This window comes from Manis pentadactyla, chromosome 2 (genome assembly GCF_030020395.1).
Source record: "Manis pentadactyla isolate mManPen7 chromosome 2, mManPen7.hap1, whole genome shotgun sequence".
Classification (NCBI taxonomy): domain Eukaryota; kingdom Metazoa; phylum Chordata; class Mammalia; order Pholidota; family Manidae; genus Manis; species Manis pentadactyla.
In genome coordinates this window covers 221,161,766-221,188,158 of record NC_080020.1, presented here as the reverse complement: position 1 = coordinate 221,188,158, position 26,393 = coordinate 221,161,766, and the positions used below count along the sequence as shown (strand labels likewise).

The 26,393-nt window shown below is 39.2% G+C and overlaps 1 protein-coding gene across 1 annotated transcript; it reads right to left on the bottom strand.

Moving 5' to 3' along the window:
• Nucleotides 1–1,840: 1,840 nt before the first annotated feature.
• On the bottom strand, nt 1,841–26,375 carry LAPTM4A (lysosomal protein transmembrane 4 alpha). The gene is made up of 7 exons (XM_036881683.2): nt 26,124–26,375; nt 10,584–10,704; nt 7,488–7,564; nt 7,261–7,383; nt 4,102–4,197; nt 3,486–3,584; nt 1,841–2,475 (listed from the first exon to the last, which is right to left on the bottom strand). The coding sequence occupies exons 1-7, from the start codon at nt 26,232–26,234 to the stop codon at nt 2,401–2,403; spliced, it is 702 nt and encodes a 233-aa protein (XP_036737578.1). The 5' UTR covers nt 26,235–26,375; the 3' UTR covers nt 1,841–2,400.
• Between the last annotated feature and the right edge of the window lie 18 nt (nt 26,376–26,393).

Sequence of the window (26,393 nt, the reverse complement as noted above, 5' to 3'; positions counted from 1 at the left end):
ACCTACAACGGCCGAGCCAACACCTGAGCTCCTTGCCACTCCTTTCCCTCTCCATTTACTTCACTCACACTCACTGTTCTTTGAACACACAAGCATGTTCCCACCAAGTCCCTCTGCCTGGGACGTTCTTCCACCTCATCTGTCAGGTCCCACGTCACCTTGTACGTACGACCTTTTCTGACAGTTTAAAATTGTACCCACCACTCCACTACCCCCACCCTTTCTTGTTTCCTGTTTCTCTACAGCTCTATCATTATCTTATTAGTTTTACATGATCTCTCACCACTAAAATGAGACCAAGGAATTAAAAAAAAAAAAGCTGTAATAGGAAACTGAATAGATAAAAAGGCAAACCTTGATGAAACGTTTTGAAAGCCAAGATGATTGATTAAGGCTGGGGAGCCAACCATGTTGAATGTTAAAAGCCAATACACAAGTTAGAAAGGGTAATAGGGCTTTAATTTAGAAGAGCATCAGTCTCTCATGCCACTGTGGGGAATTTTGAGGGAGTGCCGCATTTGGAAGTCAGAACGGTGGAAAGTATGAGCTACTTCACTCAAGGTGAAGTTGCTTCGTATTTAAAAAAAAACAGGGCCAAGCGTTCATCTTTTAATGATTTCTGAATTTTACAATCAAATATACTAAGTAACCTACTGCAGCTTCTCTTCAGCACTAGCAAGAGGGGAAAAAAATTAACTTTTTAAGGCAAACGATTTGGGCATTATCTCCTAGGATATGTAACTGTTCTAACAGACTTCCCTCTCCTGGAAAAATGACCACTTAATGACAAATGTTTCTTCTTCCTTGGAGGAAATGATTGGGATGAACACATTGTGACTGTTCTCTATTAAGTCTAAGGCCTGTGTTCTTCTCCAGAGGATAAATCTGCTTCAAATGAAATGATGATTAGAGGTCACTTCCAGCCCAGGGGAGGAACAATGCCCATTTAGGCCAGTGAGATTGGCTACAGATTGAGGACAAAGCCCCTTCCCTATCCTCTCCCCACCTCAAACTCAAAGGAGGGCCAGGTCAGGGTCCTGATACGTTATTTTGGGGCTAGTAAGTTTGGTTACTATCTAAATACTGCTTAGCATGATCTTCAGTGGAGAACAACAGAATTAAACTAGTAACAACATCAACTAAGAAACTTAATTTCTTGGGAGATTTCCATTTTTTATGAAATAACAGTGAAACTAGCCCAGAGAACTAGTTCCTGATTTTGAAATCACAGATGATTTCAAACCGCAAAGTTTGATCTAAAACTAGATACCAGTAAATTATCTTCCACTACCCAAAAAGAGGTATACTACGAGATGCAACCGAACAGCTGTTTTCCCTTTTAAAAATGCGTAAAATATACTCATGTGTCTATATGGTAGATGTATATACAAGGCCACAACTGTCGCATTCTTAGCAAAACTCAGGGTTGAATATTTTCGGAAGATTTTAGTTGCGGGCTCTGTAAGTGGCAGCTTGCTTCTGCTTTCTCCTTGGTTCTCCTCTGAAGGTCAACTGATGCATTTTACCTTGAATTACTCTTGAACTCATTACCTAACTACATGATATTAACTTAAAAACACAGCTCGCTACGCTAATTATGTGACTTTTTTAAAACCAAACTGTCAATATTAATTTTTGGCCTATGATTCAAGTAATAATACTTTTACCATTATTTTAAATAATACTTCTAAGTTACTGGACTAAAATGCTTTCAATTGAAAGTCTAACATTGTATTCTCAAAGTACAAAAAAACCCTGACAGTCTGAGTTTATTGTAGTGGAAAATATTAGGTTTTATCTACCAAAAGGGGCTAACAGATTTTTTTTTAAATGACAAGAGTAAATATTTAAGAGATTTATTAAAGCATCTTATCACAAAGATGGAAACATACATATTAAGAACATGCAACTGTCATCTTCCACAGTCAAGTTAAAATGTTGTATTTTCTTTTTCCTGTTTTCATAGCTGAAAACTTCAGATCTTATACCCAACTCACTCACCCTGAATATTTATTTAACTTTCTTCCTGAAAGTATTCAGGGTAGCAAAAAAACAAAATGCATACTATTATATAAAGAAAGTGCAGTTAAAAAAGAAAATGTGTAGAGAATATGCCCTCCCCACCTCCCACCCACCCCCAATTAAAGGCAAACAATGGCACTTTGCTCCTCTTGCTTACTCCTAGATTGTCTTCAGAAACTATTAAAATGTACTAGACTTAACAAAAAAAAAAACTGGTCTTTAATATATGTCAAAAAGCTTGTTAGTGTTTGAAAATAAATGCTTAAACAAAGGAAAATGTATTTTATCTCATAAGTTTAAAGAGCCCTGTATTGCAGCATTCTGTAAAATAAAAAGACAAAAGCTGGTATAGGGTTTATTGACAAAGGCAGACTTTCTTCAGGCAGGTATGTAAGGAGGCGGTGGTTCTTTTTCAGGCATCTTCACTGCCATTTCATAGGTTGGCAAAACATACTGAAAAGAGAAAATATATGTATCAGACTTAATTTACCTTTAAAAACCTATCTGGAATCATTCAGCTTTCAGATTTTAGGTCCTAAACAGATGAAGAAACTATTAGCTACATGGTTTCTGAGAGTAGAGACGACTAGTAAACAGAGGGAGGGAGAGAAGAAGGTCGGGGAGCAGAATTTTGCTTCTAAATTGACCGAGGCTACCAGGGCACCTTGATAGGAATTATGTGCCACTACTGTCCCCGCCATACCAGTGTGATTGATAAAGTCCCAGTGCCAACCACACAGCAGGGCTTGCAGACTTAGGTTAAGGGTCCTGCTGAACCATGCTAAAGGAAGCCCCCAATAAGATTCTGGATCCTAAATTGCATGAGACTTTGCAGTCAAAGGATCAGGTACTTCTTTCTATCACTTTCCCTAGGGTAAAGGGCACATCTATGTAGTAGGGTGGCATTCTAACCTGAATGACACCAAGTGTGCCAGGCTGGCTCTATATGGGCCGCATATATCCTACATAAGGAAAACCTGGTAAGAGAGTACAGCAGCACCTAGAGGGCCCCACGACGCAGACCACCCCAGCAGACTCACGGAACCCACTGCCTTCAGCTCTCCCCAGAAAAAGCTGCTTTCCCTTCAGATCATATGAAGCTTTTTGAAAGAAACACAAGCTTCAAATGACAGCATCCCATCCTTAAACTCCGAAGTCATGAGCCTAGCATGGCTCACACTGGTATCTACTTCCTTTCTTATCTCCCTCCAAAATGCAACACTCTCAGAGACCACTTCTGAACCAAACCCAACAGCCAAACTGAAACGTGATGATGAGCAGTGCAGGGTGTCTCTCACCCATGTACCCAGGATTCCAACCGGGAAATGCTGAATCTTGTCAATTTAGGCAGTTCATGCCCAAAACCATAGTTATGGCAGTGAGGAGAAGAAAGGCAAAATCCAGGCTCTTGGGAATAATCAATAATGGCTAGTCAGATTTTAATATATTAAAAGGTCACTCACCTGTGGAGGAGCTTCAAAGGCAGGGTACACAGCAATCTCTGGCATGTTTCTGTTGTTGATGTATTTATAGCAATTCCAAACACAGTTGATTAGATAAGCCTAAAAGAATACAAACAAAATTTACACATGTTCAACAGACTACCTGCTCTAAAATTAAGCTGCCTTATAATAGTTTCCCCTACATTTTCTCTGAGGAGGAGGGAACTGACATCCACTTGGACCAAGTAAGGGCCAGGCCCTTTCCTTACTTGTTCTCATTTAGCTATGATAAGTTTTGTTACCACCATTTTATAGAGAAAACCAGAGTTGGGGTTTCATTCAGGTCTAATAACCACTGCACTGCAGAAGAAATTGTTTCTGAATCTTGAGAATTTTAACAGATTTATAATCCAAATGAGGAATCACTTCCAAAAACGTAATTATGTTCCTTACACTTAGGAAGGATCTTGGCATTTCCAACCTCTCTATAGAAACGAGAGAAAACACTCCCTAGAAGCTATCTCTACTACTGTGTCAGAATAAACAGTCACTGTGAACTGTAAGGAGATAACAAAAAAGCTTAAATGGATAGTGTCAGAGCCTAATTGGTCTCCCAAATAGTTAATCAGCAGCTCACCTTAAAAATGATGAATAAGGCAAAGAACACAAGAACAATGAACAGGAGGCAGCTGGAGTCCAATGCCAGGAGGTCATCTTTATAGGGGAAATCAGGCTATAAAAGAGCAGGGAAGTGAGGGGTGAATAACCAGAGTAGAGAAGACTTTTAAGGCAGTGGAACTACTCTGTATGATCCTGCAATGAAGGATACATGTCATCACATACTTGCCAAAATCTACAGAATGTACACCACCAAAAGTGAACCCTCAAGTAAATTATGGTGATAACAATATATCAATGCAGGTAATCAGTTGTAACAAATACACCACTACACTTTAGGATGTGGACAGTTGGGGGAGGTAAGGGGGGTGGACACCGGGTATAGGGAAACTTTCCATTCAATTTTGCTATGATCCTAAACCTGCTCTAAAATATACAGTTTATTAATTCAACACACACTTATTATTCAGACATGGCACTTGCACTTTGCAATAAAATAGAGAGCATCTTAAGAATATAAACAAAAGGCAGCAAGTCAGAGCTGCTATTCTAATAAAAACTTATAAATGGTATTTAACTCAGTGCTTTTAAGCCTCATCTTTAATGCATGCTACTGAACACTTAAAACACACCACATTTGTTTGAATACCCAGAATACTCTTAAAAGACTCAAGTGAGCTCACTTTTTCTTTACTTTTCACTAGTTTACATCTTTCCAGACTTTGGAAAAACACTATCTCGTCTATAGGACCCCAGATTTGTCCAGGGGGGGTCACTGAGACACTGAGTTGGGAGGTACGAAGATTTATCTAAGTCCCATGAGCCATTTAGTCCTACATGGGAAAAATAACTTTTCTAAAAGCCAATCATCAGACTCAATGCTCATCAGAAAGGGGCAAAAGAAGGTATGCCCTGGTTACAAAGCCAGGCAAGATGATATGGCTTACTGCACCATTCTATACCCCTCTCAGATCAATTGTATTTATCCAAATATTTATTTAGCATTCACTGTGCTGCTCCCCTCCACTGGCTCTGTGTGCAACCACCATAGTCATCTTGTAGTTCCCTGACTACACCACATTCCTTCCTGCCTCAAGGCGTCTCTCCTTTACCTAGAACACCTTCTTCTCTATTTTCCTTAATTTCTATATTTCTTTCTTTCTGCACTTTTCTTCACTGCAAGGCAATGAGCTAAGTTTGGGGAGAAGGGCATTATGAAAGAATAATTTAGGATTCATAAGCTGGGCAACAGAGAAAGTACCTTCCAGTATGAGAGGCCAATAACTATAAGAGGGGAGAAAACACGGGGGTCTGTGAAAGCAATAGAGAAAAATTCATTCTGATATTTTTCTATAAAGTTCATTTAATTTTTCAAACTTTAAGCTGTTTTTAATGGATATGTCAACACCAAGGCCAAAGTTTCCACACGTGAACTCCAAACCCAGCTAAGTGTCTCTGTAGGACAAAACTGTTCTATAAGCCTTCATCTATAAATAAAAGAACAAAAACTGAAAGGGACCAGCTCATGAAGGAGTGCTACAAATTTTATTCAGAAGCTTAAAAATTTTCCAGCCAGAAATGACATGATCAGAAGTAACTATGCTTAGGAAGCTCCTGACTACGAATGACCAGGCCAACAGGCCCTGCCCGGCTACTTCTCTCCAGCCTCGTCACATGCTGCTCCCCTCCACTGACTCTGTGGGCAACCACCATAGTCATCTTGTAGTTCCCTGACTACACCACATTCCTTCCTCCCTCAAGGCATCTCTCCTTTACTTAGAACACCTTCTTCTCTATTTTCCTTAATTCCTATATTTCTTTCTTTCTTTTCTCCTAACTTCTGTTTTTATCTTAATTCCTACTCAGAGTCCTGAGTGCAGTTCAAATCTTGCTTTTAGTCCAGGTCTGATACCTGTGGGATACCCACTCACACAGCAGCTTAACTTTTCCTTCACAGCTTTTATCAAATATTTAATTCAGTCACTGTCAATATCCCAATTCCTCCACTAAAAAGTTCTACTGATATATCTGTAGGAACTAGCAGAGTGTCTTGCATCTAAGTAACCAACAAATGTTTTTTGAATGAATAAATTTGGCAGTATGCAAAATGGACTAGGCAGAAAATTCCCAACAGACAGCATTTTAAAATGAATTGCTATTTATCTGGACCCCCACACCTACTTCCAGACCTTACTGCAGCCCAGTGTTCCCTGTCCCTCCATTAGATTGCATTAATCTTAAGCTCCTCACTTACTGTTGTCATGTGACAACTCTAGTTCATTATCACAGATAATCAATTTATATCTTAACTCCCCAAATACATGGTTTGCTTCTTAAAGAGAGGGAAGTAATGTTTATATCTATACCATTCATCAAGGGTTCACCTAGAACAGAGCAAAGGATAGAGCAGGCATTTAACAGTTACTGCAGAAACCTGCAAAGATGAAAAACGAATGCTTTAATGAGTGCCAAATTCAGGTACCTCCTGCTATTTGAAAGTCCATGTTATGCCACATCACTAAATTAATCTCAAGAGTATTCTCCCTTTCACAGCGAAAATACTGCTCAGTATCTGTTTTGTAGGAAGCCCAAAGAGCTATGCACACACTCCCAAGTTATCAAGAGTGGCCCACCAGGCTCCTTCCCTGGAACTATACTCAGCAAGCATCTCAACGTCACGCTACCAGAGCCTGGGACTGTGTCTGCAAGCATCTCCTGCTTTACCTCGATTTATTTTGTGTGTCTGGTAGCAAGGAGTGTCCTAAGGTATCAGAAAAGCCTGAGAGAGGTTAGGTTATTTTTTGGGTCTGGGAACGTTAAAACAATTTTTCATATAAATTAATGGTAACTGCTTCATTCTACATCATTTCAGCTTATGAAAGGTTTCACAGAACACTCTACTTTTGGATATCAAGGAAAGCTGGTACAGTCAAATTAGTACATTTTTTTGCATACTCAAAACAAAAGCTGAACTGAGTCTCAGGTTCTATGATCAACTTTTGAGAGTTTTAATATTAGAATATCCAAATGGCATGTTAGAAGATACTCTATTTTCTGCTTAACTAGTTTCAACATGGCAGTTAAGAGTAGTAATAAGAATTATTTTAAAACTTGACTCGAAATTTCAATTTAAATATTTTACTTAAAATGAGACAGTTTAATTAGCATACACACTTACTAATTGATCCAGATATTCTTTGATTCTTGGCAAATAAGTGAGAGAACTAATAGCGACCAAGCAACTGAGAACGAAGTCAAAAAGCCGGTAACAGAAGAATGGAATCAGCCAACCTACTTGATACTAAAGAAAAAAAAAAAAAGCACATCACCACATCACATGTATGAAATTAAGTATCACTCAGTAAAGGTCTGACTCTAATTAAAAGGTGAATATAGGATACTTACAGAAATCGCTCCGTATACCAGCATTGAACTGATTATAAACATAAGAACAGAGACGGCAAAAAGAACACAGGCATTATCTGAGAAAACAAAAACAAAAATCTAATTAAGCTAATTTTATTAACAAAAATAAGGTTTTAAAAATGTCTGAGTACTTTCAGAATTGGCTAAGACCAAGTTAAAAAGATCTGTCTTAGTATTAAGTAATGAAGCTTGAGAAATTCACACCTGTTCTTAGGTTTTCTTATTAAACTGTTAAAATTCACTGACACTCATCATCAACCAGTCACTCCTCTAGGGACTCTACCCAAGAGCCTAAGAGTCTGAAGATGCACAAATAGATCATTATAATCCAATGTGGCTATTGCTACAACGGAAGCAGAAACAATTCGCTTTGCTGCAGAATCAGGGAAAAATTTTAAAAGAAATGATACAAGTTGGGTCTTGTGAGATGAGCAGGGTTCAACAGAAAGGAAAGGCAGTACTTGCTTTTTAAAAAGGCAGATGTATTAAATACAGAATGCTACAGATGCCCCTCTTGCCTTAGATAAAACACATAACCTGAAACTGAAGGTTCTCCACCAACATCTAAGCTCATCGCTCCTCATTCCTTCACCTTGGCTTCTCTGCTACTCACAGGTGTATTTTCTTCTTTGTCCCAACTCTTTCTCAAGTGGTTCCCATTCTCTACATTAATTCATGTTCACTAATTTTCTCAAAAAAACAAATAATCTCTACAGTACTAAGCCACACAGCACAAATCTAAAGTTGATTCTGGGTAGATATTAAGAACCTGAAGGGCACTAAAATGAACAGTTAGAATAACTGCTGAATATTCACACTACTGTATAAACGGTATGTATTGTCTTGCCACCTGACAATACAAACATCATCAGTATTTAGCACTAAACTAAGTAAGAATGGCCCTTTTTAAATTTTATTAAAGGTATAGGATAGCTAAATGTTAAGGATTTTAAAGGATTTCCCTGAGGCAGCCTGTACAATGGCACTTGGAAGGATTCAGATATAAACAAAATATGAAATTAAACAGGATAGGTCAAACTTGAAAGCAAAATTTGTAATTCAAACAAACAGCTAGTAAGAATCTGTTGTGGAAGACTACACACTTATTTCAATTCATTAAAGTATTGAAATAATAAAGTGAAGCTCAAGGTCTTCCACTAGAGCAACTAATAGCAAAATAAGGTAGAAATGGAGTGGCAGCTGGGAAATACATATATGCATGGAAAAAGAGACACTCCAGTATTTGTGAATCAATATTGCAAACAAAATATGAGGGCTAGATGCCCAGATATGAACCTCAGACTTCCACCCACCACTATATACAGGAATGTCCTCTAGGGGGCCCCCAAGTGTTCACCCATTCCCAAGGTGAATATAAGTAAAATTAAGTTCATATTTGAAAAACAGCCTGCATTATATTGCAAAAGAATTACATATTGAGTGTCATATCCTGGTTAGCTGATTAAAAATAAAAAATAAAAAATAATTTATCACAAACCTCATTATTTAAAGTCAGTCACCAGGCCAGTCATGAGAAATTCACTGGGTTATTATAACATTTTAACACTAGGTCTGTAAGAAAGTCATATTTCAACTTTCAAACACAAATTGCTGTACGACCAAGAACTATGTATTTGTATATCCTCTCAAGAATAAGAGCTTCAAATTGTGATCAACAAAAATATAACAAATACATCTGACATGCTCTACAGCGGTAACAGTACTCAAACAATATGCAATAAACTTGTCACTTCATCCCTGCAGCTCTAGCCAAGGAAACCAGGTGTAGAGACTTACAAGAATCTCAATAACCATAAATCTTTTTCTACACCTGGAATTAAGAGAAATATACATGACAAGGGAAAATGCTGACACCATCAAGTTCAGTAAAATTTTGTAGCCTTAAGATGAATTTTTTAAAAACCAAAAATAGACATTAGAAGCTAGTTTTATTTGTTGCTCTATTTTGGTTTCTAAACAGACTACTCAGGAAAAAAAACCATATGCTAGAAGGGATGTTTCTAACATGTTTTTGGTATTCTATCACATTGGACAAAAAAAATAAAGGATTACATTATACTTGAAAAGACAATCAAGAAACTCATTAAAAAAAAAGGCACTTAAAAAAACACAGTGTGAACAACTGCTAGTGTTTCATACTACCGTGTATGACAGATGGCCACAAAACTCTACCTGAATCCTAGAAACAATTAGCCCTGTGGATGGTGAATCATTTGAATTAACAAGTAAATTTTTCTTAAAAGCAACTTTGTAAATAAATCAGAGAAGGTCACAAATGTAATGAAGCTCAGAATTTTATAATAAAAGCTAATAAAACTAAAAAATGGTCATTTAGATCCTGTAATATTATAAATACACAAAAACTGAACTGGGAACATTTTTCTGAAGTGAAATTTTAAAAAAACAACATGCATAAATTGTTTGCACTGTAAGTCTGAGGCATAAATCTCTGTTCAAATATTAAATTTCTAATATAATTTATAGTAAAATCTTAACTAGAATTTTTCTGCACCTGTATTTTAGCAAAACATAAATAATGAAAACACTTATCAGGGAATAAATAGGTTTAAAAAGGTAATTTCCATGAATGTTTAAGGTTACTTTATCTTTAACTCCAAGGTCAAGTCTTTCTTCATTCTTAACAGAAATACATTAAAATTATGACCCTGAGCAAAAGAGATCATCAAATATTCAAATAATTCATATTTTATAATATAAGTAATATTTGCTCCATGATCAAATCTGCCATCCTCTATTATATTTGTCCGGTGACATCAAAAGCTCAGTTTTTTTGTAATTCCTTCTTTCCTCTTATCTCCACAGTACCTGACAGGAAGGAGTTAAGGTATCCAATACATAATTCTCAAAAATCTTCTAATAGCCTATTACATTTTCTGGCCAGAAATGTTCAATTATAACTTTCATTGGGTATCTTTGAAAACCCACAAAAACACTTTTATGCCTCAGGAAACAACTTAAATATCATCTAAACAAGCCTCCTCTAAATGGTGTGTATGTGTAATTAACAGAAGATATTTTCAAATAAAAACATACCAGCCATTCTCTCAGACGAATAGTAATTACCAATGACTTCATACTGAATGTTGACAGCTGGCATTGAGTTTGGATGAGTTACCTCCACAGTCAGCAAAATTGCCATCAATAGGTTTACAACCTGTGAAAGATAACATTTTATCAATTCTAATATGCATCAGGAATCAGTCTTCAGCACAATCATTAGCTGTCTCCCCATATTTAAATTATTTTACTTAAACTAACAAAGATATAAAATAGGAGACCACCTGAGATACAATAGTATGCAATACCACTATAAAAAGTTTAAAAATAAGTATTTCAGAAAATTAAAGTATAAACATTTATCATTTCAGGGAAAAGATGTTTGATCCTATGTTCGTATCAATACAACAGAGTAAAATGGCACAATTAACAATAAGGGATCATTACAAATTGTTCATGTTCAGAGTCACATATTTATTCACATACCAATCTCAGTGTTTCTGGGTTTGAAGAGCTATAGTTCATCCAATACACTTATCTATATATAACGTCCATCAGATAAATATATAATGATCCATCAATACACCAGAACCCCTCTACGGTATCTCCTGTGATAGAGAACTACGTCCTCTTGAGCTGGACTCAAATACTTATGAGTTCGTAAGATTTTGATGATACCACTTCCACGTACTAGTCTAAATTTTATCTTCTGCTTCTCCTCCCTAGTAACCTCTCCTCTAACACCTAAGGGTAGCTTACATGTGCCCTTTCTGAATAAGCATTTAGGTACATTAACCACTTCTCTACCTAACATATTGTCCAGCTACCCCACTATTTCCTCTTTGTTCTCCTCTATATACGTGCTCATTGTTCAATGCACTACTAAAATAAGGTAAGATCACCCTGCTCAAAACATACCAGAATCTCAGTTCCCATTCCCTAGCTAATAAATTTCAATTAATGCAGCCTGAAATGATACTGGCTTAATTAAGTTTTTGAATGTCACATTAGAACAACTCTCTAAAACCCCTAATTCTTTCTTACTCTTGATCTTGCTAAACTACCACCTGCACCTGTTGAGTAGGATTCAGAGGTCCAAGCATAAGCCCTTATCTGCAACCAAATTTCATTACATACTTGCCTGTCAAGATTATCTCATCTCAATCTAGATTTTGACACCCTACATTTTTACTACCTCAGCTTCCTGCATTTGAAAATATGATCAGCACATCATCAGTATCTCCACCCAAGTCACTAGCAAGAGAATTGGATCAAGGACAAAGTTGCCAGAGAAGCGTCCTCTTCCCATTAATCAGCAACCTTTGAGTAAGATTCTTTATCTGGTCTGAGGAACATATTGAGAATTTGTGAAACATCTTGCTGAAATCTCATCATACTATCTGGTGGATTTTCCTAGTTTACCAGGGTTGTAACTGCATTTTAAAGGGAAGTCTATGCCTCTACTTATTAGTGAATCCCTACAGAATCCCAGGAAGTACCACTTCCTCTAAGTGCTCAAAAACAGCCCTATTAGGGATTCAATACAGAAGTCTCACCTAAGATTGGAGTTAGGTTTCCCTATCTAAAAAGTTCACAGAATCTGTCCTCCTCCCTTTGTGAACATATGAACATTTGATAAGTTTCAAGAGATTTATGAACAGTATTTTAAGCAAACACTATTATGCAGCTCCCTGAATGATAAATTATCAGTTGAAGGCATTTCACATTCCCTAAGACAAGCAGCCCCAAGCTTTGCCTTTAAGATAAGGTTAGGTAGTCTAAACAATGTCACAATATCGAATTCAGAATCAACTAACATGTTGAGGATATACTATACACCAAGTATACTTAGATATATTAACTCACTCCTCACAACAACCTTGTGAAGTAAATATACTAAAGCCCATTTGCAGTGGAGAAATTAAGGTTCAGCAAGCAAAAATAACTAGGTTCACTGAGCTGGTAAGAGAATACAGCTAGAATACCAACCTGTTTTTTTTTTAAGACAACCTGCTTATCAAGCACTCTCAGCTCTGTATGAGTACTTACAACCATTCCTAAGCAACTCCTGTTTTGAGATCTTTCCAAAAGAAACCATTATCTAAGGCTACAAAATGTTTATTCTTTACTTTCCAGGTGAATAGGTTCAGTAACATTCCTTCTTTGCACTGCTCAAAGGCAGGATACTTTGTTCTTTACCTCTTAAAGGGTCTTACAAGGACTGTCGTATGTGCAAGGCAGTGCCCCAGTTGAAGGCTGATCGTTTTTAATAATCATTTTTATTGCAACAGGTTTTGGCCAGCATGTCGTGTATGAGTATAAGCTAATACAATTAGATAATTAATTATTGAACAATCAGAATATTAACTGAAATGTTACATATTCTGTGTATGGAAATAGTTTGAAATCAATTCAGCATGGCCAGCATTGAAAAGACTAAGAACAACAAATGCTGGTGAGGATGCAGAGAAAGGGGCACCCTCCTATACTGCTGGTGGGAATGTAAGCTAGTTCAACCATTGTAGAAAGCAATATGGAGGTTCCTCAAAAAACTAAAAATAGAAATACCATTTGACCTGGGAATCCCACTCCTTGGAATTTACCCAAAGAATACAACTTCTCAGATTCAAAAAGACATAAACACCCCTATGTTTATCACAGCACTTTTTACAATAGTCAAAAATATGGAAGCAACCTAAGTGTCCATCAGTAGATGAATGGATAAACAAAATGTGGTACATATACACAATGGAATATTATTCAGCCATAAGAAAGAAACAAATCCTACCATTTGCAACACCATAGATGGAGCTGGAGGCTATTATGCTCAGTGAAATAAGCCAGGCAGAGAAAGACAAGTGCCAAAAGATTTCCCTCATTTGTGGAGTATAACAACGAAGTAAAACTGAAGGAACAAAATAGCAGCTGACTCACAGACTCCAAGAAGGAACTAGTGGTTACCAAAGGGGAGGGGTGTGGTAGGGTGGGTGGGGAGGGATGGAGAAGGGGATTGAGGGTGTATTATGTTTAGTACACATGGTGTGGGGGATCACGGGGAAAACAGTGTAGCACAGAGAAGGCAAATAGCGAATCTGTGGCATCTTGCTACACTGATGGACAGCAACTGCATTGGGGTATGGGTGGCGACTTGATAATATGGGTAAATGTAGTAATAACCCATTGTTTTTTCACGTGAAACCTTCACGAGTGTGTATCAGTAATACCTTAATAAAAAATTACAAAAAAAAAGAATTCACCCCAAAAATGAACTGAGATACGATATGAAAAAGAACTTTCAACATCAGCACTCTCGGGAAGACTCATGCCAGAAGATGATCATCAAAAAAACCCCAACAAAGATCCACACACTGCTACAGCTGTAGATGCACTCATCCCACCAGTTCCTGGACTTGCCATGGGAATGAAGAAGGAGAAATCTAAGCTGGCCTGTGCATACAGTAAAACAACAAATTTGACTGGATCTATACGGTTGGAACTCAACCAAGAATCAGGAGAAGTGCAAATTGTAGCACTCCAAAATCTTACAACTACAGACTATTTACTGTTAAAAGAACATATGGGATGTGAACAGTCCCCAGGAATGGGTTGTTCTAATTTATCTGAATTCTCTCAGACTGTTCAAGTTCAGTTGGACAATATCCACCATATCATAGATAAGTTTTCACAAATGCCTAAGGTACCTAACTGGTTTTCTTGGTTTCACTGGAGATGGCTGGTAATTACAGGTATGCTTTGGTTACATAACTGTACTCCTATTATGTTAATGTGTGTGCACAATTTACTTAGTAGTTTAAAAACTATACATGCTGAAGTTACTCTACAAGAAGATATGTCAAAGAAATAATCAATCTCCCCAGGTTTTCTTCCACCTGCTACTTCTATAGCTTTCCTCCTTCCTTCCTAATTACAACCCTTAAATAGAATTCATGCCACATATCGAATTTACCGAGTATCATAATTCTTCCAAGTGGTAAAGACACCTCAAGACAAATACTGGGCATAGAAGCCACAGGGCATAAACATGCAAAGAAGTAAAAAGCTAACCATTTCAAACAATAAGGCTTCCCTCTCACTTACCAACTTTACATTTCCCTGTATGGCCCCGGAAGATGACTGGTTAGCCAGAGACGGGTAAGATTCCTCAAGGGAGGAACAACCTAAGACAGGCACAGTCGCAGGGGGGCCATCAGGTGAGAAAATGGGGATCAACAGAGGTGAGGCATAGAACCTCCTCCCCTTGTTCTGAGAGAAATCTTCCACATACGTGGATGTTTTATTGCCCGTGTCTAGCTTGGATTAACACATAGGCTACAGACACACACCTGATCATCTACATTTGCTCTCTTACAACACTAAACTATGTTTTCTACCTTTATCTTGTATCTACCTACCACTTCAGCATTTTATTAAAAATAATAATAATAAAGAGAGAAATGTGGTATCCACATATAAATCAAGTATAAAAATCAAATGAATATTCATATTTGAACTGACTGTTTATAGTTCATAATGCATGAGCAAAACCAAAAGCTTCTGTGATGACTGCCCTTGTAATGTTCACCATGTAACTTATTCACTATGTAAGAATTTGTACTCCATGTAAGAACTTGTTCGTTAAGCTTCAAAAGATTGGAGACTGACGAAAATTAGGCTTCGGGTGGATTAATGATTGTGCATTGAGCATTGACCCCCCTATACAGAATTTTATTGTTGTCAACAACCATTTGATCAATAAATATGAGAGATGCCCTCGCAAAAAAAAAATATATATATATATATATATATATACACGCACTTCCAATTGTAAAATAAATAAGTAACCGGGATGTAATGTATAGCATAAGGAATATAGTCAAAATATTGTAACAACTTGGTATGGTGATAGCTAGCTGGTACCTACAATTATCATGTATATAAATGTTGAATCACTGTGTTGTACACCTGAAACTAATGTAATACTGTGTGTCAACTACCCTTCAATAAAAAATTTTAAAAATCAAAAAAAAAAAAAAGAATTCAATTCAGCAAACTGTTCTTTGCTAAACACAATAGTCATAGTTTAAAAGCTCTATACAGTACAGAAAAACATTCGCATGTCAAGAAAAACACACAAACTCCATTTAATAAATGAAGGAAGTGACATACCAGAAATATTTAGTTGAAGGAAAATTTTCATTTTAGTTGACTAATATTATTGTATGTAGGATTTTAAAAAATATATTCTCTTCACTATCACTGTTAAGTCAGATTCATCCTCTTTTATCTTCTTGTAATATTAGTGACACTTTGAATTTCCTTTCACTGAGTCACTGCCCTGAATATTAAAATAAATCACAGGCCTAATCAAAAGGACCAAGAAAATGGTAAAATTTCAGTGCCACATCATTAAAAGCTCAATTTTTTCAACCCTTGAGTGAGTTCATTATATCCCAATGAGTCACTATATTTCATTAGAACTCCAACTTCTGAAGTATTAATATGGAAATTCCATCCTGCGATCCTAAAAAATTCAGCACTGAGCACCTAGCCTGTGTTCATATATAGGCCCCGTGCTATTTACTTTAAATGGTTTTGATATTCCTACTAAGTTCCATGAAATGTTTTTTTAAAAAAAAAAAAAACATAAAATTAACTTCATAGTTTTACAATATAGAATTTCTCTGAAAATCACAACTAGGCAAAAACAATTCCAGAATATTTATTCCTGATTATTTTTTTTCCTTTACTGTATTCAGGAAAGAAAATCAACAAAAATGTACTTAAAAGGACAGTTAACTTCTACACCTAGGAATACAGAGGTATAAAATACAGCAAGTATGTCAACAGTATGGGCAATAGGCACACCACCCAGTGTGGGAGCGACACCATAAACTCAGTGGGCCAAACAATATGGTTGGCAGTACTTTTGTTAAGCCTTTTGCACACCTTATGTATGTAAACAAACAAGAACAAAACCCAGATGTTGTACTTTACTTATTACAAAGGATCCATGGAGGAACTCAGTTTTGGGAGAGCTTTGCTCTCATTTCACTGCCACAACCAACCCAGAAGATTCACTGGGTGCTGGTTTTTGTTTTGAATCATCATTCTTTAGTTTTCCCACAGCATATTTTGCCACAACCCAGCATCTGCTGAGACTATAATTAAAACCATGTGTTTGTTTCAGGGCATCCTGTAAGGGTCTGAGAGGCTTCTGAAGAAAGCATTCAGTGAGAATCAATCTACAACAGCAGGTCAGCAAAGAACTGTCATCAGATAAAATCAAAACTATTTCTAAAAATGTCGTTAAATGTACACCACACACAGTATCTTTTGTCACTGTTTACTGGTATGTGCAGTTACAAAGGAGTTATTTCGGTCCTTCTGAGAATTCATTTAACTGTCTTAATGAATACCTCAAATGTTTTAATAAATAAACTAGCTACTATACACATTTTCTAGAGTAAGACCTATCACCTTCCTCCCTCAAGGAGAACACCTTGTTATGGGGGTGAAAAATAAAAAGATTATCATACTAACGTCTAGTTAACAACTACAAACAAAGAGCTACGTGAAACTTTTCTGGATATAAAGTGAAAAAAACAGATCCACCAGGCTGGGAAACAAGGAAAGCTTCACCAAGAAAACATTTGAGCTAATCATTAAAAAAATTTAACAGAATTAGCAAATGTTGTTAATAGTTGAAGTTGGATGATGAGTAAATGGGAGATTTTTGTTATTTCACTATTTTTGTGTATTTGAAATTTTCCTTTAATAGCGGTTTTAAAAGGTCACTTGGGAGAACATTTCAGGAGTAAGGAAAAGCACATGCAAAGGCACCGAGGCACCAAACAACATGTTTGAGGAAAGATATTAACTTTGAAATACAAACAAGCTATACTTACTTAAAAGGAGTCAGGAGTGAGGGCTACATAGGAATACAACTCAAGGAAACTTATCCTCACTTCTCTCCTACCTAACTTCAGATTGTTTATGGCTGAAAAACACTCATGAAAAATTAGTCACATATTAAATCTTACCAAGACCTAAAATTATTATAAATGTTCAAAATGTATTCTTGTAATACACCATTAACCATGTAGGACACCTTCTGCAAGACTTTTAAGCCTATTTTCAATTATTCAATAAATGTTTGAACTTATACTGGGTAAGAAATTTTTGTTTGAAATCACCTGGCTTCAAATTCTTTAATAAATAATTGAGAAAACAATTTTAGGGATGCCAGAACTAAACTAGAGCTCATTCTGAAATTTCACATTACTTAATCATGGATTAAGCCAGGCATGCTTCTTTCATATCTAAAATGAGAGGCTAACACTTCAGGGTTGATAAATCTGGTGCATGTAGATGGCTCTGGATTCTCTGCATTATTTAATACCATACAATTAATATTTTAGTATACAGTGTCCGAATCGACTTAACACTAGCCAGCAGAAGCAGTTGCTAGAAAGCTGTTACTGTGGATCAGATACAAAGTCACTGATACACCACTGTCTGGGCCCAGTAGGTGGGAGCGCTGCAACCCCAGGTTCCAAACACAGCACAGAGGCAATCAAAAGAGAATCCTAAGTATTGTCCCACCTGAAATAAAGGAGAGAGCATCTTGACAAGGTCGTGGGGTGGGAAGGTGGGGGAGGTGGGGGGCATAGTGACATTCTGCCTCATTCGTTTCTCTATTACACTTCTCCATCTAAGTAAAAAACTTCTGGCAACAAAATGCACTGCTTGGACAAGTCCCCTTTGGAGAAGCATATTATACTACACTTTTGTCTAGGTGGTCTTGTTTTCTAAGTGTTATATGTCTCCCCAACTAGGCAGAAATTGTGTCTTACATTGCTACCGAAGCTACACCTTTTAAAGTCCCCAGCAATATTATAATAAAAAAATACCAATGGCTTTTTTCCAGTCTTTAATCTAAATAGAATCTGATGACTGATCACTTCACCCTCTCCCTTGTCATTGTACCATAAGTTTCATTTTTATACCAATGCTCCAAAATTATCTGTAATACCATAAATATCTTAAGGGCAGATACCATGTTCAAGACAAGAACCATTTGAGAGCTCCTATGTAATACGAATACAAAAGATGAATGACACATGATCCCTGTGATTTATTCTTTTTGCATGTCCATCAAAGCCTTTTACACTGCAGTTATCAATAAACCTCTTAATTAATGTATGACGTATCAGTTGACTTAAGTAGCTTATAATGTTCTGCTAACCAGGAAGTGCATAACCAGAAAAGAGAAGCTATGGCTTCTTTTTATAACTGTGAAAACTAAAGCATGGAAAAAGGGAGATATGTGAAATGTTTCTGTAAGAAAATAGTAATTTATCCTCCATTTGCCCCATGGTCCCAAGCACATAAGCCGGTGAGAATTATGCCTGGGCTTGCCTGGGGCTTACCCCGCTTTATCTCTATACATCCCGACCCTCCCCCAAGGCAACAGGCTGAGGGGATCCGCCACAATAAAAGGCATCAGGCTGCTGCCCTCTGCCCTCTCTGTCTCTGTCTCTGTCTCTCTGTCACTCTCTCTCTCTCTCTGCTGCCCTCTCTTTGTCTCTGTCTCTCTCTCTCTGTCCCACTGCTCTCTCTCCCTCTCTCTCTCCCCCCACTCCCTCTGGAGCAGCCACTCTCTCTCCTTCAGATAATAAAGTCTCTTGCATGGGCCCGTGTCTCCTGAGTCGTTCTGGGTAAGAAGGGTCGCAGCGACATATGGTGCCGTGACTCGGATGAGGCTCTCCCATTGACTCTGCTCTTCCTCTGGGAACCTGAGCTGCTCTGGAAACCCTCACTGCCTGATCCTCCTCCACGGGCTCACCATCCATTTCCCCAGTGGCTCGTCATCTTGCCCAACACCGGCCTTCGATTTGGTGAGTCTCCCCTTCATGGTCGACTTAAATGTCCCTTTGGAACCTGGGAAGTGACCATTGTGTGTCCGGCACCCCCAAGGGCTCCTCTGGGACAGGGGCACCCCCAACCACGACTTTCAGAGTCACGGTTGATCCCTATAGTTGACCCTTCTCTGCCTCCCCATGGTGAGAATCCTCATCCACTGAGGCCCGGTCTCCCTTTATCTACATTTCTACTCGACTCGAAAACTCTTGGTACCAGGTACGGAGCCTCCCCAGCGTTTTCACCTTGACCCCACAGTTAAGAGGTGGTGACGACCCCCTAACTGTGGCTGTTCTTCTCCGTGACCTTCTCAATCGCTCAGGGACGCCTCAGCGACTTCTGAACGGTCTCGTTCTCACCATGGGATCTGGCCCCTCCATTCCCGCAGATTCGCGGCTAGGGTGCTTACTCAATAATCTAAAGCCCCTCCACCTCACTCCAGACCTCAAACCTGTTCCCTACTTTAATGAGATCTGGCCACAATATCCCTTGGACAATCAGTCTAAGTGGCCTCCAAATGGCTCTTTAGATCCTAAAATTCTCCGTGACTTATACAACTTCTGTGAGCATAGAGGCAAATGCAAAGAGATCCCATATATCCAGGCTTTCTCCTACCTCCGAACCAAGCTCTCTCTGTCTCCCCTGCAATCCTAAACACCTACTACTTGCCTTAAAGTCCACACCAAGCTTTTTTCACATTCCCAAATATCCTCAACTGCCTATAACACTCCTAGACAATGCACCACCATGAGCTCTCCTGTCCCCTCCTGGCTCATGCCAGGAGCTCTGTCTGTCCTCTCACTGTATCATTACATCTCAATCTGTATGTTTGTGTATAAGTGTGTAAATGAAAAATATTTTTCTACCTCTAGATAGTATTAATAAAAATTGATTTAAAGACAAGCCCTTGTAAAAATTGGGCATTCTAAAATTTCCAGAAAATTCTAATAGAAGATATCAAGCATTAATGCTAATTTAAGTTGAACTGAACAGACACGTCCTTATGGTTATAAGCTCCTTAAGTTTACCTCAAGTCATTTAAGTTGATGGTATCTGTTAAATCTTTCAAAGAAAAATGCTTAAAGTGAAATGTAGCTTTGTCTAATGTGAGTAACTATTTAAGCAAGTGCCTTAAAACTTTTAACAGCTTCCCAAAATCAAATGCAAAAAGGTGCTTTTACCTCTAGTTAACTCTGATATTTTCCAGAGGGCCCCTGGAACATGTCAGAGGAATTTTTTCTCATTGGAGAAAATATTTAGCTTATTTGGCTTATTTACCTGCTTAATTACCTAGAAGGCACTGTCACAGGGAATGATGCTAAACTTTGTTAATGAATGTTTTGTGTTACAGAAATATCCAAATTTCCTTACCGACAACTGTCTTACAGTAAGCTCTCATCAGATCTTTAACCATTGTCATTTGTAAGTCTTTTGTTATCTATACTCACTGTTTTATTACTCCTAAACTAGTAAAAAACTAGATTTCAGCAGAACAGGTATTAGTTACATAGGATTAAGTAAACTAAGGAAGATAATTTTGTGGCTTGTTTCAAATGTTGTTGATAAAGTGTTTCAAGCTTTTTCTCTTAAGCTGACAACAGTTTAGTAAATGACTGCCTTTATAAGCAGAATTGAAACTTTTATCTTTCTCTCTACCTGATCCCTCTAGAATTTAAAAACTGTGACTATTTTTATATTTCATGGCAGTATGTTTATTTGCATAAGTTCAATAAGAATCTGCTTTCCTTGTCAGAGGACTAATTAAAAACACTGGTTATATTACCAAAGCTTTGACTGGAACGTCATACCTGAGAGACACGTGTGTAAATTCAGATATGAACCGACAGCTTTAAGGAACTAAGACTGACTTTATAAAGCCAACAAAGCCCCTTGGAAGAACTGGCCTGGTACCTTGCTTACAAAGTTCCCAGCAGCCTTACCAGGTGAGTAAGGAAGGTCACTTCCCGGCAGGTGCAAGAACCTCAGGAAGAGAGGAATTCACCCAAATCTACAGGTACTGCAGGCACAAGCTGATGGCAAGTCTGGCTTGGCTTTCTGGCCTCAAGAAGCCCTTAAAAGTTCAATCTGAAATTCCTTGCAAAAAGTTCCAGCAAAGCATATTTAAAAGACCCCATGTAATCAATTACTCTTCTTGCTGCACTTATGCAAATAATCAAGCCAACTGTTAATTATTTTCTTAATCTGAATACTTCTAATAAAAATGAGGGTGATTCTAGAGAAAAGTATTGTTTCAATAATGCAGTCTTATCTATACTAAATCCTAATACTAGCCATTGAGATGTAAACTCGATCCAGAATTCTAGTTTCCCCATGATACCTGGCTATGATTCTCAATTAGACTCTTCATATTTCTAGTTCTCATATTCAGCCATGCAATCTTAATCTCATCAAGTTTGTCCTTCCAGAATGGAAAATCCAACTCCAGATGTGGCTACTTAACCTAATAACAATTTGTTCTATCTTGCCTAAAAGCCACAAAACTGCAAATAGTAATAGAAATAAAACCCAGAATAGAAGCGCCAACCTTCCGAGGCCCTCTCAACTGACCAGTGATGGAGACCTAGCTGCACCCTTTACTGCGCCCCCTCTCAGCATGAAGCAGCCAGAGCGGTCATCGCCCCTTTTCCCTAGCAGCAGCTAGAGTCTCTATCTGTAGAGGGGAGAATGAGACAGGGACCATAGGCTTAGACAGAATAAAGTGAGAGCCTCTGGAGAAAGCAAGGCGGGATATTTGCAGTCAGAGCAATGTAACTACATGCTAGGAAACCGCCTCCCCCTACTAAAACTGTTGAACATTGTTCAGTGAGATCAGTTAATGTTCCCCAGATAAAGAAGAGTAGCACATGTTTTATTATGCTAATCATTTGTGATCGTGTATAAGATACACTTTAGCATACTAAAAGGCCCAGGCCTATGTGCTGTCTTTCCTCCTTCAGATCTGAGGAGGTAATTTTGCAAACTGAGCAACTAACTTAGCATGCAGACCCAGCTGTAGACGGAATAGTAAAAGGCAGGATTCTTTAGCAAATAGACAATACCTCAGCCCACCTTGGGAGCTGAGCAGGCAGCCTTCTGATATGCTCCCAGACCAAGATGCCGGTATCCCAGAGAAAAATCAAGGCAGGAAATTCCTTAAGTTAAGTTAATTTTTAATATTCAGTAAACACTTAACAAGTCCTTCCCCAAGCCTTTAAAGATAGTCCCCACCTTTTGGACAGGCTCTAGCACAAGACCTCAAATCCCTTACTCTCTCGAGCTCCATCCTCCTTCAATATGTAGATCATCTCCTCCCGTGCAGTCCCTCCCTACAAACCTCTCAACAGAATACTATTCACTTTTTAACTTTCTCTCAGAACACAGCTATCGGGTTTCACCCTCCAAAGTCCAGCTGTCTGCCGCTTAGGTCACATACCTGGGAGTTCAGCTCTCCCCGCGCTACAAGGCCATTACCATAGACAGGAAAAAACTTCTCCAAACCATGCCCATTCCAAACACCAAGCAACGCTATCCCTAACTCCCAAATGGCAAAGACCATACACAGTAATCCTTTCCACGCCAACTGCAGTTAAACTCCAGGGTCTTCCCCACTAGATACACAACTCCCACCATAAGCCGTTTGTCTCCCCTTATTCCCCTCCCACCAAATCTCCCACAGGTTCCTACTCCTCCACCCTGACGGGACCTCTTACTCTCCGCATTTCGCGCTGCTCATCTCCACTTCCACTCATCACTGAAGAAGTTTCTGCCCGCACAGAGTCCTAAGACCTCCCTTAAAACCGCCATGCATCATGCTTCAGGATTATTAACCCTGGTCTCAACACTTACTCTCTCACCAGACCTATCTTCCCAATGCCAGCCCTTTCTTCTTTCAGTGTCCAAAAGATTGCACCATCAAGGATTCCCTTTGCCCTACAGGTTGCTTTTCTGCCTACACATAGGTCCCCATCAATGCTATAATTCAGCCACCCTATGTAAACATAGCAATCAGCCCAAATGCAAAAAATTTCTAACCAAACCTTTAACCAGCTTATATTACAGGATTACCAACCCCTCTCCAAAGACGATGATCCTTATTGAACCTGGAACATGCCATCGCCACTGCAGACTACGGGTTCATCTGAGGACCACCCCCATCAGTACAAAGATGAACTTCATCGCCCCTAATCAGCAGGAAGCAGTTACTGAAGACTGACCTTCACCCCTTCCCAAATCCTCTACCACTTATAAAACAGAAAAGGGAGGAATGTAAGAAAATAGTAATTTATCCTCCATTTGCCCCATGGTTCCAAGCACATAAGCCGGTGAGAAATATGCCTGGGCTTGCGTGGGGCTTACCCCGGCTTATCTCTAAACATCCCGACCCTACCCCAAGGCAACAGGCCGAGCGGATCCGCCACAGTAAAAGGCACCACGCTGTCTCTCTCTGTCTCTGTCTCTCTGTCGCACGCTCTCTCTCTCTCTCTCTCTCTCTTACACTGCTGCCCTCTCTTTGTCTCTGTCTCTCTGTCCCGCTGCTCTCTCTCTCTCCCCCAACTCCCTCTGGAGCAGCCACTCTCTCCTTCAGACAATAAAGTCTCTTGCATGGGCCCGTGTCTCCTGAGTCATTCTGGGTAAGGATGGTCGCGGCGAGATACCCTTTCAGTTTCCACATCAAGAACTTCCAGTGGGGTATAGATTTAAATTCGTCACTCCCTATTTTGGGAGAATAAATGCCCTTACTAAAATTGTTCTCCCTGCATTTTGAGTTTTGCTGTTTATGTATGTAACTCCCACTTTGCCCTGCTATTCCTTTCATTTCAATGAATTGAGCCCACAGCATCAAAAAAACCTGCCTAGTAAAGACTATAAAGAAATACAGCTAATTACATTCAGATATTGAAATTGGGATGGTGGTTAATTGTCTTCTTGAGGAGTTAGAATCCCTGTATTTTATGAATGGAGGGGCGGATCTGAGAACAAACAAGATTTGCAGGCTGAGTCCCAGCTGCTGGACTCTTTCTCAGTTAAGTAGAAAGTAAGGTCATTTTCTAGGGATGAAGGAGGCAGGGTGGAGTAAGACACTTGAGGACCCTAAAGATCTGAATTATTCATTTAGGGAAATGGAAAGTAGAACTAAGAAGAAACAGGAGATATTGAAGACCCAGACCTTTTGCAAAATGGAGAAAAAATAAGAGGAAGTTACAAATACAATGCTATTGCCATTAACTGATGTCCAATATATACAATCAGTTAAAATAGAGAAGGCGGTAGTAGTTTGAGGGGAAATATAATTATACCAATAAGATATTTCTGAATATAAGTACAGTAAATATTAAACTTATAAGCAAGCAAATAAGCCTACGTTTTCAAGTTGTGTTGTAATTTTTAATGTACATTAATAAAGCAAGGCTAAAAAAAACAGCCATCAGGAATAATGCAGAGGTAGGCAGTCCCCTGGGCATGGCCATAAAACAGTATCTGCCTATTGAAATTGATTACTATCTGTCCAAACGGTAATGATTTCAAGGCACTGAGTAAGGAAGTGATGATGACAGGAAAAGGCATAAAGAATGAGATAAAGTTTTTCTTTTTTCGTTTTGGTTTGGGTTTTTTTGCAGTTCACAGAAGCTATCAGAAACTGCGCAGTATCCCTAATGCCACAACCTCTCACACCAAACAACAAAATCACGAAGTCATTAGCCAGTCGACAATATGAGAAATCTGTGAAGGCTTCTGTAAAGCCATTATAAGCCTAAAACTACTTCAACAGAAGCAAACATTTGTAAGTCATATATTAGCTTCAGTGTGTTATTATATTCATCAGTGTAATATTATATACATCATATTACCGATGGTGGTGTGAAATCACAATAGAATTACAAGTGAACCACTAATCAGTAACACTGACAACTTGGTTATGACATATTACATCTACGCGCCTTGGAACCCAGGAAATGTTAGCACATGTGGCCTGAATAGAGAAAGCTCTCAATAAAGGTCTCTTAAAAAACACAGTGGGTCTAATACAAGCATCTAATGCGCGGGGGGTAACTGTAGCAGGAAAAAGCAGACCGAGAATAAATTCCGGCAAAAGGTACTGTCTACAGGAGGTTCTCCAGACTCACAGCAGAGGCCTTTTAGCCTACATCGCAAACACACTAACAAACGAGGTCCAGGAACCACAAAACAGCTGTGTTACAATTAGATCTTTCGCTTTCGGACAAGACGTAATGCTGAACCCAGCTACGTTTATCAAGGTCCGCTCCTAATTGTTTCCTTGGAGCATTTGTGCGGGACGAGGGGTACTGGGAGGTAAGGGGCGGGGTACGGAAGCACCTAAAGAGCCGAAACGGTAATTCCCTCAACTCCCCACCAAATCCTAGCACCCTCATGCCTTCCTCGGACGAAACGCCTCCGCTTCTCTCAACCCTGCGTTTCTCCTCTTACTCCAGCCCTCCTCTCGTCCACCCCGCTGACTCCGGGGCAGTCGCCCCCGCAAAAGGAGAGCACCCCCAGGAGGCCCCCTCCGCCTTCCCGCCCGACCCAACACCGTTCAGGCCCGCCGCCCGCAGTGGACACGCCTCCTTTCGGACCGGACCGCCCCCCTCCCTCCCACGCGCAGTTCCCCGGGGCCTCAGCACCCGCGGCCGCCCTTACCATGTACGAGGTCCCCAGGATGATCGTCCCGGTGCGGACATGGCAACAGCCGCAGCACCGAGTGCTGTAGAATCGGTCGCTGCGGCTCCGCTTGAAAGTCATGGACACCATTGGGAATGACAAACGCCTTCCGCCCAGCGACTGAACCCAGAGAACTCTGCTACGGTCTCCAAAACCAAACGTCGCGTCTTCAAGCCCGCCCCCGGCCCGGGCCCCAGCAAGCTCCTCCGCACCTGCGCACTGAGCGCCGAGTGCCGCTCTCGCGCGACC

What these genes read in the sequence shown, in the direction of transcription:
- LAPTM4A (XM_036881683.2), bottom strand. Translation starts at nt 26,234, where the DNA reads ATGGTGTCCATGACTTTCAAGCGGAGCCGCAGCGACCGATTCTACAGC. An exon ending in TTCGTCTGAGAGAATGGCTG is followed by an intron (nt 7,565 to 10,583) that starts GTATGTTTTTAT and finishes TTGTTTTCTCAG; the next exon opens with ATAATGCCTGTGTTCTTTTT. An exon ending in CCTTATTCATCATTTTTAAG is followed by an intron (nt 3,585 to 4,101) that starts GTGAGCTGCTGA and finishes GTATTCTTTTAG; the next exon opens with GCTTATCTAATCAACTGTGT.